General features: G+C 39.0%; 1 protein-coding gene across 4 annotated transcripts in view; it reads left to right on the top strand.

Moving 5' to 3' along the window:
* Nucleotides 1–20,525, top strand: part of Evi5 (ecotropic viral integration site 5) — a 165,482-nt gene that overhangs the window by 91,462 nt on the left and 53,495 nt on the right. For all 4 annotated transcript variants that reach the window (XM_048351975.1, XM_048351974.1, XM_048351972.1 and 1 more), the window contains 4 exons: nucleotides 783–923; nucleotides 2,008–2,166; nucleotides 12,470–12,616; nucleotides 15,099–15,194. In XM_048351975.1, the coding sequence (XP_048207932.1) occupies nucleotides 783–923; nucleotides 2,008–2,166; nucleotides 12,470–12,616; nucleotides 15,099–15,194 (543 nt within the window). The remainder of the gene's footprint in view (nucleotides 1–782; nucleotides 924–2,007; nucleotides 2,167–12,469; nucleotides 12,617–15,098; nucleotides 15,195–20,525) is intronic.

Below are 20,525 nucleotides of genomic sequence, written 5' to 3'. Positions count from 1 at the left end.
TTTATGTTTTATTAACAATTATACTTTCTGGGTCCTCCAAATGAAATACAGTTGCTCTTATTCATTGCTGGTCTGAATGTAAGGAAGTTGTAATTGCTTTGAGAAAAGTTGGCAGTTTAAGTTAATGTAAAATAATTACCATCTGAGTAAGCAGTTTTACTTTATATAGGAAGAAGATTGGAAACAGAAGATCTACACAAGAAGTTTTGCACAAGTGTTACTAGTAGCAATGTTTATAACAGCCAAGAATGCAAAACACCCCAGATTTCCTTTAACTGATGATGATGAATGGATAAAATATACAGCAATACAGTAGAATATTGCTTGGCATTAAAAGGAATAAACTTTAAAAACATTACAAAATAAGCCAGTCACCAAAGCCACATACTCCATGATACTATTTATATGAATTATCCAGAATAGGTGAATCTGTTGACCTGGGGCAGAGATTAGTTGTTGCCAGACTCTGGGACAATAGAGATTGAAAAATGACTTCAAATAAGCACAGGGTTTCTTTTCTGAGTGCTAAAAACATTCTGAAATCCCCTCTGTACATCATCTTGGACAATAAAAAAAATTCTGAAATTAGATTGTGGTCATGGTTAAACAACTCAGTGAATACTCTATAAATAGCCACTGACATATACTTTAAACAGATGAATTTTATGGGTTATAAATTATATTGCAACAAATCAACATAAAACTAAGTACAAATACAAATAGTATGAAATGTGCTATGTGCTTTATTTCTTTAAAAAAAATCTCAATTTTTCTCACTTTAGAGGAACAACTCCTTTCCAGATGAGAATAATATTGTGAGGCTTCAGGAGGAGCTTATTGCTGTGAAACTAAGAGAAGCAGAAGCCATTATGGGTTTGAAGGAACTTAGACAGCAAGTCAAGGATTTAGAAGAACACTGGCAGGTTTGTCAACATAGTTTATGTGTTTTTTTCAACAGAGAAAAATCCAAATACCGAGTTTTTGCATCTTTGAAATAGCTGGTAACCAGGGGTAGGAGACAAGTTTAAAGAGAGCAGAATGTTGCTTTTAACGTTAAAATTAGGAGCATTTATGGTAAGCACAGTGGCTCTTGCTGGTAATTCCACATACTTGGGAAACAGAGATCAGGAGGGTATTGGTTCAAGGCCAGTCCAAGCAAAAATGGAGCAGTGCCACATCTCAATCAGTATACTGGCAGGGGAGCATGTACCTGTGGTCACAGCTTAGGGGGAGGCCATAGGTGGGAGGATGGAGGGCTGAGGTCAGTCCCAGAAAAAAAAAAAAGTGAACCCATACCTGAGAAATAACTGAAGCAAAAAAAAGTTGATGTGTGGATCAACTGGTAGAGTAGACTGCTTCAAGTGTCTGACTCTTGAATTCAAACCTCAATACTGTCAAAAAGAAAAAAGAGGGGAGGGGGGGAGTCAGGTTGTTTAAACATGAGCTTTAATCTCATGATAAAATACATAATCTGGAAATGTTTTATCTTCTTTCCCACAGACTTCTTTTTTTTTTTTTTTTTTTTTTTTTGGCCAGTCCTGGGGCTTGGACTCAGGGCCTGAGCACTGTCCCTGGCTTCTTCTTGCTCAAGGCTGCTTAGCACTCTGCCACTTGAGCCACAGCGCCACTTCTGGCCATTTTCTGTATATGTGGTGCTGGGGAATCGAACCTAGGGCCTCATGTATACGAGGCAAGCACTCTTGCCACTAGGCCATATCCCCAGCCCCCCACAGACTTCTAAATTGTGAAAATAAGGTGCTTCCTAATTTTTTCAGTAAAAGGAAAACAAAAGTTTAAACTTAATACGACTCATATTTTATACTAGTTTACATTTTACTTTGAAAAGGATTCCTATTATGATTTGTTTATTTTTACTGTTAGATTTTTCAAGTGAGTACATGAACTTGTGTTGGAAGTGCATAATAACAGCTCTGATACTCATGTTTGTAAAGTTATTGCTTACTTTGATACTAGAAATAGTTGTTGCAATATTTTTTTCTGCTTTAGCGCCACTTAGCTCGTACTACTGGAAGATGGAAAGACCCATCTAAGAAAAATGCTGTGCATGAATTACAAGATGAACTGATGACCATTCGACTTAGAGAAGCGGAAACACAGGCAGAAATAAGAGAAATGAAACAGAGGATGATGGAAATGGAGACACAGGTATGGCGACAGACTGCCCTTTGGGGTAGAAAGTATCACTGGATTATATGTAGTATACTAGATTGTACCATAAAGATGAAAAGTGAAGATAAGAAGCTGCCTGGACTACAGTTTTGTAGCCCAAATGAAGAGGTCTAAAGATTTTCTTTTACTTCCCAAATTGAATTCTTGCTTTGACCCACTCAACAGAGTTTAAACAAGTTAGACTACATTTGATTTTACTAGGTAGAGCGTAAAGGATTGCCATTTTTCACAGCTTGGTAAGGAATCGCTCTTCTTTCAAGTCCTCTGTTTCTCTAATAAATCCTATCATAAATGAATTTGATTTGCAAAGACTTTGTTACAAAACCCATGTATGTTGTAAGGGTATATTTGGTTTATATGTGGTACATTTGTGTGGACCATATTCCATATATTGTTTCTTGAAATCTATGGAATCCTTGAAGATACCAAAATCTTCAGATACCTAGGTTTCCTGTATAATATTTGCATATAATTTATGTGTATTCTCCAATATACTTTAAGTCATGCATAGATATGATGCCTAAAGCTGGGTGCTGCTTGCTCATACCTGTAATCCTAGCTACTCAGGAGGCTGAGATCTGAAGATCGAGGTTCAAAGCCAGTCTGGGCAGAAAAATTTGTGAGACTCTTACCTCCAATTAACCACCAGGAAACCAGAAGTGGAGCCATGGCTCAAAGTGGTAGAGTGCTAGCATAAGCACTGAGTAGAAAAGCTCAGGGACTCACCCAGGCCCTGAGTTCAAGCCCCATGACTGCCCCTCCCCCAAAAAGATATAATACCTAATACAGTGCAAATAGTAGTTATATTTGTATTGTTTAAGGAACAATGACAAAGTCTGTACATGTTTAGCACAGTTGAGACAGGACTCGGTTAGCTTTTAACCAGACTAGCCTCAAACTAATAATCCTATTGCCTTTGCCTTCCAGGTAATTGAAATTCAGGCATGCATCACCACACCTAGCTCAGATCCCAGGGTTTTGTTGTTGTTGATTTTAATTTGTTTTATTGTTTATTTTCTGGTACTGGTATTGGGGTTTGAATTTAGGACTGTACTCTTTCCCTTGGCTTTTTCACTCAGTGCTGTCACTCTACCACTCCTAGTTTTTCGCTGGTCTATTAGAGATGAGTCTTACAGATTTTTTTGCTCAGGCTAGCTTTGAACTTTGATCCTCAGCTCTCAGCCTCCTGAATAGGTAGGATTACAGCTGTGAGTTCCCAGCACCTGGCAAGCTGCCAGGATTAAAAAAAACAACAACAACAAAAAACCACATGTTTTTGACCTTTGGTTGTTTGGAGAACCAGCTATATTCTAAGGTTACCTGGTTTTCAAAATGCTTATTCAGTCAGTAGGGGGCACTGTTAACTCATGTTTTGCTCTGTATTCTAGTGTGAAAAGGATAACCCCTTGTCAATCATGGTCATGTGAATATGTAGTTCCTTTAGAAGAATGTATAAATAAAGCAATGCATCTTATTTTACATTGAAGTAATTTTCTTATGTGTTTGGTTCAATTAAAAACCCTGAGGAAATACTGTAAGATTATGAAGAGGAAAAATTTAGGTTTATGAGAATTTGGAGTTGGGTAGTACTGGGGTTTGAACTCAGGAATTTTCCTTGGGTAAGCCAGCTCTCTCTGTGAGCCACATCTCCAGCCATTTTTTTTTCTTACCTGTTTTTTTACCTAGGGTCTCACATTTATGTATGGGCTGTCCTAGACCTCAATCTTGCTGTTTATACTTCTTCAAGTAGCTCAGATGATAGGTATGAACCACTTGCTCAGTGAATTTTGTTGTTGTTGTTGTTGTATCAATAACATTGAACTGTGATCCAGCCATCATACCCAAATGTAATTTTCTTTTATGGTCAGAGTTCCTCTTAGAATAGATAGTAAAAATGTAAACTCCAGTTTTATGTTAGTGGCTAAGGATTTATCTCAGAGTACGCGGAGATAAATGAATGAAACAAACATGTTTTTGAGAGCATATGAAATAGAAATCATTGTCCCAGCAATTAAAGGCTTACACAGAAGAAATCAGGGGTGCACAGAGTGTATTTAGTTAATATGATTAAGAATCAGGTAGAAATTACTCTGGAAAATAGGAGGTGATATTTGGGTAAAGATATTCAAAGGAATTATATTTCAATCTATGCCACACTAGTAAATGTGATTTGGAATAGATTTAATTATAAGTCACCGGTTCATAAATGCCAGCACTTACACTGGTAATGATCATGAAAAATGAGAAATGCAAACAAGAAATAATGAGATGTAGTGGGCTTGGTATGTAGTCATCTAAAGAGTATTATATCAAATGCCCATATAGCCACTGTCCAGAGGTTTGTCCATGTGATACAAGTAACTCCAATTAGATTTTTTTTCCCCGTCCTGGGGCTTGAACTCAGGGTCTAGGCACTGTCCTTGAGCTTCTTTTGCTCAAGGCTAGTGTTCTATCACTTGAGCCACAGCACAACTTCTCGCTTTTTCTTTTTATGTGAGGAATTAAACCCAGGGCTTCATGTATGCTAGGGAAGCACTGTACCACTAAACCACATTCCCAGCCTCTTCAGTTTGATTTTAAGAACTCTCTGAAAATTTTGCCTAGTGAATATACTTTACCGAACCACTGCCCTCTTGCTGTTTACAAAGATTTGCTGTTGTAAGTAGTGCTACAGTGAACCTTGTGTATCTGCTAACTACCTTTTACTATGCCATCATTGCTATTGACATCTATCTGGAACTTTTGGACCTCTTCTTTTTTCAAAGTAATTATTTTTAATGCAAAAACAATAAGACATAGGATTATGAAACATAGTTATATGAGGTATCTGTATACATAGTGATAATAACACATTCCCATTGCTAAGTTCAGTTTTTGTTTTAGATTTGGGGGCCATTTATATCCCTAAGTTAAATTTTACTGTAATTAAAAAGTCTTTTTATATTTTAAGCTTATCTGTGTGGTTATATCTCTGATAAATAACATACTCTTAAAAATTGAGTATGACTGGGTGCTGGTGGCTCACACCTGTAATCCTGGGTACTCAGGAGGCTGAGATCTGGAGTTGGAGGCTCAAAGCCAGTCCAAGCAGCAAAATATGTGAAACTATTTTTCTCCAATTAACCATCAGAAAATGGAACTGGGGCTGTGGCTCAAGGTGGTAAAGTGCTTGTCTTGCACAGAGGAGCTTAGGGACAGCAGCCAGGCTCTTGAGTTTAAGCCCCTCTACCAACAACAACAAAAAAATTGAATCTGACAAATGGTTAACTATGACTATACCAAAAAACACTGAACTCTCTACATTTATAGTAAGTGAATTTTGCTTCGTTTTGGTTTTTTTTTGCCATTCCTGGGGCTTGAACTCAGGGCCTGAGCACTGACCCTGGCTTCTTTTTGCTCAAGGCTAGCACCCTGCCACTTGAGCTATAGCGCCACTTCCGGTTTTTTCTATATATGTGGTGCTGAGGAATCGAATCCGGGGCTTCATGTATACAAGGCGAACACTTTACCACTAGGCCATATTCCCAGCCCCAGTAAGTGAATTTTATATGCGAGCTATATCTCAGAGCTATAACAATTCAGTCTCATAGTTTAGTAGTTTTCACACTTACTTCATGTTTTGTGATTCTTTTTGAATTAACATCTGTCATCTTGCTACCAGTTTTCTGTTCTATCTGTTCTTTGTTTTTATTTCTTTTTCTACATTCTGTTGGATTTGTTGAACATATATTATGCTTTCATCTTTATCTTTGTGGGTGGTTTTTAAGAAATTTAGTTAGGAATAGTCACTCTATTTTACAATGTATGTTATTAGTCAGATTTTACTTTCCAAAGGTAAATCATAAACATTAAATTGTATGTTTCAGCCAGGTGTGGTAATGCACAACTGTAATCCCAGCAACACAGGAGGAGACTGAGGCAGGAAGAACATGACTTCAAGGCTAACCTGGCAATTTAGTGAGGCCCTGTCTCAAAATAAAACCAAAATCAAAACTGGGAAATGGTGGTTACACCTGTAATCCTAGCTACTCAGAAGGCAGACATAGGTATATTTCACCTGGAAGCCAGCCTGGACAAAAGTTGGTAGGACCCTATTTCAAAAACAAGCCAGATATGGTAATATATGTCAATAGTCCTAGCTATATAGGAAGCAGAGGTAGTAGGATCTCTATTCTAGACCAGCTTCAGCATTGAAACTTATCTCAAAAATACATTAGAAACCAAAAGAAATAGGGGGTGTGTACTGCACGTAATAAAGAAGCTTGAGTTCTAGGTTATCCATCCCCCACCAAAAAAGAAAAAACACCTACAAAATATTGTGTCACATAAGTTCTTTTAACAGTATATTATCAATTTTTCCCTCCCTTCTACTGTTGTCATGCATTTTATAGTGTGTTCTAATAATTGTGCCTTTAGTGTGCTCATAAAAATAAAATTGCTTTAATGAAATTTATTTTTCATTCAGTTATTCTGTTTTAGTACTCTTTTGTTTGTGAAGTTCCATATTCTATCTGGTGTCTTAATTCCTGCTTGAACTTCATTTAACTTTTCTTCTTGTCTGCTGGCAATGGATTCTCTTAGTTTTTGTTAAAGAAAGTGTTATTTCCTCCAATTTTAAAAACTATAGAGCATGGAATTATAGATTGAAAAGTTTTTCTTTCTGCCCTTTAAATCATTCCATTATCTTTGCAGACCCCATGCAAGCTAGAATTTTGTTGTAATTCTTTATTGTTGTTGTTGAGTTTTTTGTTGCCAGTCCAGGTACTTGAACTCAGGGCCTGGGTACTGTCCCTAAGCTTTTTCCCTCAAGGCTACACTCTGCCACTTGCCCCAGCTCCACTTCTGCCTTTTTGGTGGTTAATTGGAGTTAAAAGTCTCACATATTTTCCTCCCTGAGCTGGCTTAGAATTACCATCTTCAGATCTCAGCCTCCAGAGTAGCTAGGATTACAGGTGTGAGCCACTGGTACCAAGCTTGTAATCCTTACTTTTGGTTCCTGTAGTGTAATGTGTTTTTTTTTCCTATTTGGATACCTTTAACATTTTCTATCCTTTATTTTTGGCAGTTTGAATATGATACACTTTTTTTTTTTTCTAATGATACATGAAGTTTTTTTTTTGTTTTGTTTTTGTTTTTGCGGGAGGTTGAGCTCAGGAGCTCGCATTTGCCAGGCAAGTGCTCTTCTAGAATCTCTTAGAACTTTGGATCTGTCTGTTCTATAGTTGGAGGACTATATACACACCAACTTCATTCCACTGAGATGGATTTTGATGTACTTTTCTGCCTGGGCTGCCCTCAATCTCAGCTTACCACGTAGCTAGAATTACAGGTTGAACTAATACCATGACTGATTTGTTTTTTGCATTTTATTTCTTTCTTGGACCTGTGTTGTATCTCCTATGAGTTTTGGAAAATTCTTCTATGTACTGTTCTTCTGAGTTCCAATGATATTTCATGTTGTCTATCAGCTTCCTTTTTCCCTTTTTGAGATGCTGGGGATTAAACCCAGGCTCTTGTGCATACATGCTAATAAGCACGTAGTCTACCACTGAGCTGTACCCAACAGTCTTCATTGTCTAACAGCTCTTTAGTACTTTGTTCATCCCCTACCTCAGCAAACATTCCCATTTTTTGTTGTTGTTACGTTCACTTGCTTTTGACTACAATATTGGCATATTAATTGCCATCGGTTCTCTTTTGTTTTTAATTATTATGTACATAGTTGTACAAGGGAGTTGTTATTTACAAAGTAGTATATGAATACAATGCATCTTGATCTGTGTTGCTCCCTTCAAAATCTCACCTCCCAATTGTTCTTAATTTTGTGGTATATACAATAAATTCTCTCTCTCTCTCTCTCTCTCTCTCTCTCTCTCTCTCTCTCTCTCTCTCTCTCTCTCGTCAGTCCTGGGGCTTGAACTCAGTGCTTGGGCTCTGCCCCTGAGCCTCTCTGTACATGAGGCTAGCACTCCACTACTTGAACCACCACACCACTCTAGCTTTGTCTGAGTAGTTTATTGGTCTGTGGCCATACCACCCTGAACGCGCCCAATCTCGTCTGAGTAGTTTATTTTTGGCCAGTCCTGAGGCTTGGACTCAGGGCCTGAGCACTGTCCCTGGCTTCTTTTTGCTCAAGGCTAGCACTCTGCCACCTGAGCCAAAGCGCCACCTCTGGCCTTTTCTATATATGTGGTGCTGGGGAATTGAACCTAGGGCTTTGTGTATACAGGTAAGCACTCTTGCCACTAGGCCATATTCCCAGCCCATTGATTCCCAGCCCATTGAGTAGCTAGGATTACAGGTGTGAGCCACCAACACCTGACTACTGTGAATTCTTGACTGTATTCTTTCCCCTTCCACATCTTCATTGTCTCCCTCTCCCTCTCCCCTCTCCCTTTTGCCCTTACCCCTTGCAAGTATCCATTTCTTTGTGCTTATTTTGTTGGGCTTTGACTTAGTCTTTCTAAAATTGTCCTATTTGAGCTGTCCTTGCTTGTATACAACCCAGCATGTTTATGTATAGATTTATAGGCACATTCTATCTCCCACTAATGAGAAATCATGCAACCTTTGTTTCTCTGGATCTGGCTTCCTTTACTTCATATATCTCTTTCCAGGTCTTTCCATCTTCTTGCCAATAGTATATCACTCTTTATAATGGATGAGTAAAATTTAATTGTATATAAATGCCACATTTTCTTAATTCACTGGTCCACTGAGGAGCATCTGGCCTGGTTCCATATTTTGGCTATGGTAAATAATGCTGAAATGAACATGGTTGTGCTGGTGCTTTTATTATATAGCCTTGTTGGTGATTTTTTGGATAAATGCTTGGAAGTGGAATTGCTGGGTCATATAGGATAGTTCTGTGTTTAGTTTTTGAGTAACCTCCTCCACACTGCTTTCCAGATTGGTTGAACAAACTTAAGTTCCCAACATCAGTGTATTAGAGTTCCCCTTTGGCCACATTCTCACCGGCATTTGTTATTGTTCATTTTCTTAATGATGGCCATTCTAACTGGGGTGAGGTGGAATCTCAGTGTTGTTTTGATTTGCATTTCCTTTGTAGCTTAGAGATACTGAATTTTCTTCATGAGTCTGTTGACCATTTCTTGGTTCTTCTGAGAAGTCTGTCTTTAAGTCCTTTGCCCATTTATTGATGGTTTGGGGTCTTTTTTTTTTTTTGAGAGTTTAATTTTTGAGTGTTTCGTTTTTTGAGCTCTTAAGTATATTTTGGATACTAGGTCCTTGTCTGATAAATAGCTGGTAAAAATCTGTTGGCTTTCTTTTTTTGCTTGTTAGCTATTTCCTTTACTATCTAATATTCAGTAAAGGAGCCAGAAACAAAAGCTGGAAGAAAGACAGCATCTGGCCCTTTTGCTTTTTTATTTTATTTTGCCAGGCCTGGGGCTTGAACTCAGGGCCTGGGCGCTGTCCCTGAGTTTCTTTTGCTCAAGGCTAGCTAGCACTCTACCACTTGAGTCACAATGCTACTTCTGGCCTTTTCTATTTATGTGGTCCTGAGGAATTGAACTCAGGGCTTCATGCATGCTTGACAAGCACTCTACCACTAAGCCACATTTCCGGCTCTACCCCCTTCTGCTTTTTATAAGTTTTTTTTTTCCCCCCAGATAGGAAACCTCCTATCTATGGCCTCCCATGTAGTTGGGAGATAAGAGTCTCTTATTCATGTCTACCTGTGCTGGATTTGAACTGAGATTCTCAGATCTTAGCTTCCTGAGTAGTTGAGTGTGAACTACTGGCACCTAACTCATTGAATTTTTAGTACAAATTCCAGAATTTAAGAGGATGAGGAAAAAGATTCATGTTTGAATTTGAAACCAACCTGGACTACAGAGTTTTAGGTGAGTCTGGGCTATATAACGAAACCCTGTGTCAAAAATAAAAAAAACTTTTTTTTTTTTTTTGTCAATCCTGGGACTTGAACGCAGGGCCTAAGTCGTTTCCCTGATCTTCTTTTGCTCAAGGCTAGTACTCTACTACTTGAGGCATTGCCACTTTCGGCTTTTTCTGTTTATGTTCTGGTGCTAAGGAATTGAACTCCGGGCTTCATGTATGCTAGATAAACACTCTACCACTAAGCCACATTCCCAGCACTTGTTTTATTTTTTTTTACTTTTTGAGACAGCGGTTACTATATAGTTCCATCTGACCTTAATCTTACAGTCTTCCTTCTTCAGTCTCCTAAAATGCTGGGATTACAAGCATGTATCACCATACTTGGCTCTAAAGCATCCTCAGATCCCAGCCTCCTGAGTAGCAAGGATTAGAGGCATAGGCTACTGGTGTCCAGCTAAGTTTTGGGTTTTATGTGTATATTTTGTAATCTTAAATTATGTACTTGTGTTCAGAGGTGTGAAGGAGTGTTTTTCTTTTTTTGGTTATTTTTTTTTGCTGTAACTATTAAGAAGTTGTACACAGAGGGGTTCCAATCCCATGAGTCAGGTTATGGGTACAATATGTCTTGGTCAGTGTCATCCATACCTTGTGTTCCTCATTTTTCTTCTCCTGTCCCTACCCTCAAGTTACTTAATTCAATTTTTACATAATGTGCATTGAATATAATGGCTACATTTGCTCACCCTTCCTTCCTTGAAGGAGGGGTTTTATATTTTAGAATGAAAATTTTAGAATGGCTAAATTTGTTGAATAAAAGTGAGAAAGAGTAACAGAGCATGATCTGAGAAAGAAGTCATTTCTTCTGAGAGTCAGAAATACAAGTAAAAGTAAAGATGAAGAAACTTGAGCTATGCACACTGGTTCAAGCCTATAATGTTAGCTCCTTGGGGGACAGAGATTGAGGAACCCAGTTTGACTTCAGCCCTAGGATAAGAATTGCAAGACTCCATCTCAACCTGTAGCTGTGAACAGTAGTGATGCTGTTATCCCCAGGGAAGCTTTATCCTAAGGAAACAATGAGCTAAACATTACCCAGATAAACATAAAATGGTAAAGAAAAAAATGGAGTTGAAAAGTTTATTAAAGCCAGGTGTGGTGGCTCAGATCTGTAGTCCTAGCTACTTGGGAGGCTGAGATCAAGGGAATCATGATTTGAGGCCAGCATAAAAATTTGTAAGACTCCATCTCTACCACTATCTAGTGAAGTGGCAGGTGTGTTATCCCAGCTATAGGAGCAAAGGTAATGACTGTGTGCAATGGTGCACATCCCCAAGGACACAGAGAGCCACAGAGTATGAGCATTATAGCCCATGTCTCCCAGGCATAAAATGAAACCATACTTCAAAAATAGCCAGCACTAGCTGGGTGCCAGTGGGTCACACCTGTGATCCTAGCTACTCAGGAGGTTGAGATCTGAAGATCGCAATTCAAAGCCAGCCTGGGTCCTAGTGGTAAAGTGCTCACCTCGTATACATGAAGCCCTGGGTTCGATTCCACACCACCACATATATAGAAAAAAAGCCAGAAGTGGCACTGTGGCTCAAGAGGTAGAGTGCTAGCCTTGAGCAAAAAGAAGCCATGGACAGTGCTCAGGCCCTGAGTCCACGCCCCAGGACTGGCAACAAAACCAAAATAAATAAACAAAAGCCAGCCTGGGCAGGAAAAGTCCCAAGAGATTCTTATCACCAATTAACCATCAGAAAGCAGAAGTGGAGCTGTGGTTCAAGAGTGCTAGCTTTGAGCACAAAAGCTCAACAGGAGCATGCACATGTACACACACACACACACACACACACACACACACACACACACAATCCTAGCTACTCTGGAGGTTGATATCTGAGGATCTAAGTTTGAAACCAGCCAAGGCAAGATAGAGAATCTTTATCAACAATTACCCACGTGAGCTGCCTCAGTGGTAGAGGGCTAGCCTTATGCTCAGGGACAGTGCCCAGGTCCTAAGTTCAGGCCCTAAGACCAGCACAAAAAGAAAACAAGACAAAAATAACCAATGCAAACAATGGCTTTGAAACTTGGCTCAAATGACAAAATGCCAGGGACAGTGCTCAGGCCCTGGCAAAAGCAAACAAACAAACAAACAAAAACCAACAAACAAAAACTGAGAGCAGGGATGTTTTTGTAGAGGAGGTAGAGCAGATCTGAGTAACAACTGAACATTTATTCTTTTGGAGAGTTAGACTTTTAAAGCAGTTTTATATCTTATTTTTCTCAGTATTTGTTGAGGAAAAATGACGTGTAACTGAAAACAATTTTATAATGTTGAGCTTTAAAATGGATAGGTATGAAAATTGCAAAGCCTTTTACTTATAGCATGCTTATTTATATTTGTCATTATTAGAACCAAATTAACAGTAATCATCTACGAAGAGCAGAACAAGAGGTCACCAATCTGCAGGAAAAGTTGCACTATCTTTCTGCCCAGAACAAAGGACTGCTTACTCAGTTAAGTGAAGCAAAGCGCAAACAGGCAGAGATTGAATGCAAGGTAAACATATTAATAATGTAATAGTGCCTTTTGTAGATCTTTTCTATCATGAGTAGATTTTTTTCTTTTTCTTTTAAATTCTTTCTTGGTGTTTTCTTGGTGTGTGTGTGAGTGTGAGTGACGTGGGGCTTAAACTCTGGGCCTAGGCGATTGTGTGTGTGTGTGTGTGTGTGAGAGAGAGAGAGAAAGAGAGAGAGACGTGGGGCTTAAACTCTGGGCCTAGGCGATTGTCCCTGAACTCTTTTGCTCAAGGCTCTATCACTTTGAGCCACAGCACCAGGTCTGGTTTTCTGGTACTTGGAGGTAAGAGTCTCAGGGATTTTTCTGCCTGGCATCGTTTTGAACCCGTGATTCTCAGATCTCAGCCTCCTGAGTAGCTAGGATTACAAATGTCAGCTAAGATTTTTCTTTAAAAAGATTTTCTTTAAAAATGTCTATGTTGGGGCTGGGAATGTGGCTTAGTGGTAGAGTGCTTACCTAGCATGCATGAAGCCCTGAGTTCCATTCCTCAGTACCACACAAACAGAAAAGGGCCAAAGAGGTGCTGTGGCTCCAGTGGTAGAGTGCTAGCCTTGAGCAAAAGAAGTTCTAGGACAGTGCCCAGGCCCTGAGTTTAAGCCCCAGGGCTGGCAGAAAAAGAAGTCAATGTTGGGCTGGGAATGTGGCTTAGTGGTAGAGTGCTTGCCTAGCATGCATGAAGCTCTGGGTTTGATTCCTTAGCACCACATAAGCAGAAAAAGCTGAAGTGGCATTATGGCTCAAGAGGTAGAGTGCTAGCCTTGAGCAAAAAGAAGCCAGGGGCAGTGCTCAGGCCTGGTGTCCAAGCCCCAGGACTGGGGCGGGGGGTGGGGGGGAGTCAGTGTTAACTCCCACTTTTCTTGATTTTTTTTTTTAATGAGTCAGAACAAACCTTTTTTCAAACTGACTTGGTATGTTTGTTTTTGCCATGCATGGGGTCAAATCCAGGGCCTCATGTGTGATACGCCAGTGTTGTACCACCCAACTGTGCTCTGGCTGGCTGAATTTGGTTTTGTGGTTTGTGGTTACTTTTGGACCAGGTTAATTTTCTTGCTACTGGGGTGAATTTTAGGCAAGAAACCTCATTTTCCACCACAGTAGTGACATTTACCTAGTTCCCTTTACAATATTTGTTTGCCTAATATCCATTGAAAGCTGAAGATTTTAATAATACAACCAAAAAAGACATAATTTGGAGAGTTTGGGGCCCTGGTGCTTTGGTTAGTATCTTATGCATTAGTAGAAAGTCAGTATTGATTTATGTGTTTTGGATAGAGAGGTGAGCAAAAGAAATATATATGTGCTAACAGGTCAGAAAAAAAGGTTATGTTTCCATTTTGATTTTAAGCAGTTTAGTGTATATATGTGTGTGAAGACTAACTTAAAAAGCATCAAAAGTATTTGAAATGGAGCAATTTCTTCCTAAAGTAAGTGTATAATCGATAGTATACAGGAAGCATTAGAATGGATTACTGAAGACTACTTCACATTTTAAAATGACCTAGATAGACATCTACTAGTAGATGGTAGGGAGGATGCCTTTGTAAAATTTCAGCCTTAATATTCTCTGAGAAAAAAGCTTTCAATGGCACATATAAAGCTGTAATTCCATCAAGTTGCTCTAGTGTCATTAAAAACCAAGAGTGAAGCTTGAGTGGTTTATCAGTGTCACTGAAATCCAGAGATGAAATTACATCCTCATAAATATGCATGCTGTTATAATTTACACTGACAGAAATCTGTAGTTAGTACTAAAATTTGTACTAATTTAAGCAGTCTATGTGTCATCTATTTTGAAGGCTAAGATTCTACTAATTAAAAAATAAAACGACGTGATTTTTTATTTTTATTAACTGATTTTCCTTACTAATATCTGATTGAGGTGAGGTCGGTTTCTTTTTCTTTCTTTCTTTCTTTCTTTTTTTTTTTTTTTTGCCAGTCCTGGGCCTTGGACTCAGGGCCTGAGCACTGTCCCTGGCTTCTTTTTGCTCAAGGCTAGCACTCTGCCACTTGAGCCACAGCGCCACTTCTAGCCGTTTTCTGTATATGTGGTGCTTGGGAATTGAACCCAGGGCCTCATGTATACGAGGTGAGCACTCTTGCCACTAGGCAGTATTCCCAGCCCTACTAAGGACTTTTTGATTAAATGTACACATTTAACTTATGTTGGGACAATACAGTAACAAATAACTTTCGAAGAAGCCATTCTTTCAATTATAAGAATCTGATTTATTTTCATTTAGTTTTATATAATTTTAACTTATAATTTGTTGGTAAGTATTCATGTAGCTGCTATAACTTGTTTTTTGTCCCACTAGGTGTATATATTTATACTTTACTGTTTGATTATATCTGCAGACTCAGACTTATTGGGTAATAATGTAAGATTTGTACACTGTACTTCTTTTCTGATATCTGAAAAGTCTCAGTTCCAAGACACCTGTGTTTTATTTTGTTTGACTAGAACAAAGAAGAAGTGATGGCTGTGAGACTCCGGGAAGCAGATAGCATGGCAGCTGTGGCTGAACTACAGCAGCATATTGCAGAGCTTGAGATCCAGGTACCAGTGAAGAGAATCAAATAGATGCAAACACAGTCTATCAGTTCTCTGTGCATCTGCACAATTACTTACTTAGATCTTCATGCCCACAATGGCAATTCTATTTTCAGTATTTATTCATTTCAAGATCATTTTTTAAATCATGGTAAAATATAACCATGCATTATTTGTGACTGGCTTATTTATTTCACTTAGCAAAGTGTCTTTAAAGGTCACTGATTTTGTAATGTGTCAAAGTTATTTTCCTTCTTAAGGCTCAGTAACAGTAATATATGTAATATATTCTATATTATGTAATATGGAATATGTTACATAATATATGTAATATATATTATACTGATATATTATATATATTCAACATTGCTTCCAAGTTTAGGCTATTGTGAATGATGTTACTATGAATGTGGATGTGTAAGTATCTCTTAAAGTCCCTTCATTTATTTCTTTTGAGGATATATAGCACCTCAATCAGGTTGTAATTCTGTTTAGTTTTTTGTGGAATTGGCATACTGTGTCTAACAGAACCTGTATTTTGCATTCCTGTAAGCAGGGTATAAGGGTTCCATTTTTCCACATCCTCACTAATTATGCTCCACATCCTTGCTTATTTTCTTAGGCTTTTAAAAAATAATTTGTGTGGAATGCCAGTGGCTCAAGCATTTAATCCTGTCTACCCAGGAGGCTGAGATCTGAGGATTATGGTTCAAAGCCAGTCCAGGCAGGAAAGTCCATGAGACTTTTACCTCCAGTTAACCACTAAAAACCAGAATTGAAGCTATGATGGTGTACAGAAGTTCTAACAGTAGGATTGGCACACACAAAAAATAAAAATACTATTTGCTAGGCCAGTGTGTTTGAAATGATATCTTGGTTTACATTTTCCTAATGATTATTAGGTTGAGCTTTTGTTTTGGTGCCATTCCAAGGGCTTGAACTTGGGGCCTGGCTACTATTGCTGCTCTTTTAAAAAATATACAAATTGGGACTGGGGATATGGCCTAGTGGCAAGAGTGCTTGCCTCCCATACATGAAGCCCTAGATTCGATTCCCCAGCACCACGTATACAGAAAATGGCCAGAAGTGGCGCTGTGGCTCAAGTGGCAGAGTGCTAGCCTTGAGCAAAAAGAAGCCAGGGACAGTGCTCAGGCCCTGAGTCCAAGGCCCAGGACCGGCCAGAAAAAAAAAAAAAATTTGGTGCGGGGGGGAGGGGTGCCTTAGTGGTAGAGTGTTAGACTAGTATCCGTGAACCCTGGGTTTGATTTCTCAGTACCACATCAACAAAAAGCCAGAAGTGGTGCTGTGGCTCAAGTGATAAGAGTGTTAGCCTTGAACAAAAGAAGCTCAGAGACAGTGCCCAGTCCATGAGTTCAAGTCCAGGACTGGCTGGTATACACACAAAATATACAAACTTGTCTTTTATCTACTACCAAGTTGCCTCAAAACTTTTTTAGCGTGAAATCCTAATTATCTCATTGATATCTAGACTTACATTTCTAACTTCATTTTCTTTTCTTTTTATTGGTCGTGGGTCTTGAGCTCAGGGCCTAGGTGCTGTCACTGAGCTCTACCACTTTGAGCAACAGTGGCCCTTCTGATTTTTTGGTGGTTAATTGGAGGTAAGAATCTCACAGACTTTCCTGCCCAGGCTGGCTTGGAACAGTGATCCTCAGATCTCAGGCTCCTGAGTAGATAGAATTACAGGTGTGAGCCACTGGTACCTGGCTTCTAACGTTGTTTCTTTCTTTCTTTTTTTTTTTTTTTTTTTATAAATTTATTTATTAATTGAACACAAATTTTTTGACAAGGTGTTGTGCAAAAAGGGTACAGTTACATAGTAGGGCAGTGTGTACATTTCTTGTGATATCTTACGCCCTGTTTTTCTATCCCTTCTCTAGGTCAGGTAGACATATATACAATATACAATGTATCAAGAATATATACATTAGCCACGTGGCCACGCCCAAGAAAGTTCGCCTAGGGCTTTAAATGTAATGTCGATATTAGATAATATGTCGACAGTAGTCTTATATGAATGTAACAACATAGCTTTTGACTTATTGTAGTCCCCTGAGAGGTCAATTTTTGACCTTTATATGTTGAGTAATTGTTTGGTTTTAGTTACATACTGTTGGGTTGCTGCCCCAATCCTGTGGGGAATACTATTTGACAAGCAGTTTTTGGTTTCACAGACTTGGTCTCTATTGTCTCTCCATCTCCCTTTGTTAACAGTCATATATCAGGGAGATCATGCCCCTTTGTTTTCTGTGTTCTAGGCTTGTCTCGCTCAACAATATTTGTTCGAGTTCTGACCATTTCCCTGCGAATAACAATATTTCACCATTCCTAATCGCTATGTAGTATTCCATTGTGTATAGGTACCATATCTTTTGGATCCATTCATCTGTGGAGGGGCATCTGGGTTGTTTCCATATTTTGGCTATTGTGAATTGTGCAGCGATAAACATGGAAGTACAAATGTCTTTTTGATATCTTGGGGTTTGCTGTTTAGGATAGATGCCTAGGAGTGGTATGGCTGGGTCATAAGGTAGGTCTATATTGAGCTTTTTGAGAAACCTCCATACTGTTCTCCAAAGTGGTTGTACTAATTTGCACTCCCACCAACAATGGAGAAGGGTTCCTCTTTCCCCGCACCCCCTCTAGCATTTGTTGTTGCCTGAGTTCAGGGTATAGGCCATTCTAACTGGGGTGAGGTGGTATCTCAGGGTTGTTTTTATTTGCATTTCCTTTACTACCAGGGATGTTGAACATTTCCTCATATGTTTCTTTGCCATTTTTATTTCTTCTCTTGTGAAGTCTCTCTTTAGCTCCTTTGCCCATTTCCTAATAGGTTTATTGGGCTTGGAGGGGCTTAGTTTTTTGAGTTCTCTGTAGATGACAGATATCAGGCCTTTGTCTGTTGCTGTGCTGGTAAATATCCTTTCCCATATCGTTGGCTGTCTTTCTATTTTGGTGGCTATGTCCTTAGCTGTGTAGAAACTTTTTAATTTGTAGTAGTCCCATTTGTCCAGTCTTTCCCCTATTTGTTGTGCCCCTGGGACTCTATTCAGTAAGTTCCTTCCTGTGCCTATAAGTTCTAGCGTCTTTTCTACTCTGTCCTTCAGTAGTTTCAAGGATTCAGGTCTGATGTTGAGGTCCTTGATCCATTTTGAGTTGATCTTGGTGCATGGTGATAGGCTTGGGTCTACTTTGAGTTTTCTGCATATGGCTGCCCAGTTTTCCCAGCACCAGTAGTTGAAGAGGCTATGTTTATTCCATTGTATGTCTTTAGCTCCTTTGTCGAATATCAGCTGACTGTAAGAGTGCAGTTTTATTTTTGCATCTTCAATTCTAATCGACTGGTCTTCCGATCTGTTTTTATACCAATACCAGGCTGTTTTTGTTATGATGGCCCTGTAGTAGAGCTTGAAGTCTGGTATTGTGATACCTCCTGCACTGCTTTTTTTTTGCCTAGTATTGCTTTGGGTATTCTAGGTTTTTTGCTGTTCCATATGAATTTATGGATTGTTTTCTCTATTTCAGTGAATAATGTGGCTGGGATTTTGATAGGGATTGCATTGAATTTGTATAACAATTTGGGCAAGATGGCCATTTTCACTATATTGATTCTGCCTACCCATGACCATGGGGGGGTCTTTCCATCTCCTTGTGTCTTCTTTGATTTCCCTTATTAGATTTTTATAGTTTTCATTAAATAGGTCCGTGGTTAAGTTGATCCCTAGGTACTTTATTCTTTTTTTGGCTACTGTAAATGGAATTGTTTCCATAATTTCCTTTTCTGTTTGTATATTGCTGGTGTACAGAAAAGCTGCTGACTTTTGTGGATTGATTTTGTATCGTGCTACTTTGCCAAATGGTTTATTAGGTGTAGGAGTTTGGGGACTGAGTTTTTTGGGTCTTTCAGATATAAGATCATGTCGTATGCGAATAGGGATAGCTTGATTTCTTCCTTGCCGATGTGGATCCCTTTGATGTCCTCCTCTTGCCTTATTGCTATGGCTAGGGATTCCAGCACTATGTTGAAAAGAAGTGGGGACAGTGGGCATCCTTGTCTTGTTCCTGAGTTTAGGGGGAATGATTTAAGTTTCTCTCCATTTAATATGATATTAGCAGTTGGTCTGTTGTATATGGCTTTTATTGTTTTGAGGAATGTTCCATCTCTTCCTGTTCTCTCCAAAGCTTTTAATAAGTATGGATGTTGTATTTTGTCAATGGCTTTTTGGGCATCGACTGAGATAACAATGTAATTCTTAATTTTAGATCTGTTTATGTGGTGAATTATGTTGATTGATTTGCGGATGTTGAACCATTCTTGTGACTGTGGGATGAAGCCTACTTGGTCATGATGTATGATTTTCTTGATCAGTTTCTGTTTTTTTTTTTTTTTTTTTGCCAGTCCTGGGCCTTGGACTCAGGGCCTGAGCACTGTCCCTGGCTTCTTCCCGCTCAAGGCTAGCACTCTGCCACTTGAGCCACAGCGCCACTTCTGGCCGTTTTCTGTATATGTGGTGCTGGGGAATCGAACCTAGGGCCTCGTGTATCCGAGGCAGGCACTCTTGCCGCTAGGCCATATCCCCAGCCCTTGATCAGTTTCTGGATCCTGTTAGCTAATATTTTATTAAGGAGCTTTTCGTCTGTGTTCATTAGTGATATTGGTCTGTAGTTCTCTTTTTTTGTTGGGTCTTTGCCTGGTTTGGGAATGAGTATGATATTAGTTTTGTAGAATGAGTTTGGGATTTCTCCCTCTGTTCCTATTTCGCGGAAGAGTTTGAGGAGTATTGGAATTAGCTCCTCACTAAAAGTTTTGTAGAATTCGTTGGTGAATCCATCTGGGCCTGGGCTTTTCTTTGTTGGGAGGTTCTTGATTACTTCCTGTATCTCACTGTAAGTTATTGGTTTGTTTAGTTGATTTATTTCTTCTTGGTTCAGTTTGGGCAGTTTGTATTTCTCTAAGAATTGATCCATTTCTGTAAAATTATTGTTTTTTGCTGAGTAGAGGTTTTGGAAATAGCTCCTTATGATTGTTTGAATATCGTGTGTACTTGTTGTAATTTTCCTGGTGGAGTCCTTGATTTTACGTATATGAGTCTCTTCTTTTTTTTGTATATCTTGCGAGGGGTCTGTCAATTTTATTTATTTTCTCAAAGAACCAGCTTTTAGTCTTATTTATTTGTTGAATGGTCTTTCTGTTTTCAATCAGATTTATCTCTTTTTTAATCTTTTTGGTTTTTTTTTTTTTGCCAGTCCTGGGCCTTGGACTCAGGACCTGAGCACTCTCCCTGGCTTCTTTTTGCTCAAGGCTAGCACTCTGCC

Source organism: Perognathus longimembris, chromosome 7 (genome assembly GCF_023159225.1).
Source record: "Perognathus longimembris pacificus isolate PPM17 chromosome 7, ASM2315922v1, whole genome shotgun sequence".
In the NCBI taxonomy this organism is placed as follows: Eukaryota; Metazoa; Chordata; class Mammalia; order Rodentia; family Heteromyidae; genus Perognathus; species Perognathus longimembris.
This window is presented reverse-complemented; position numbering and strand designations above follow the sequence as displayed.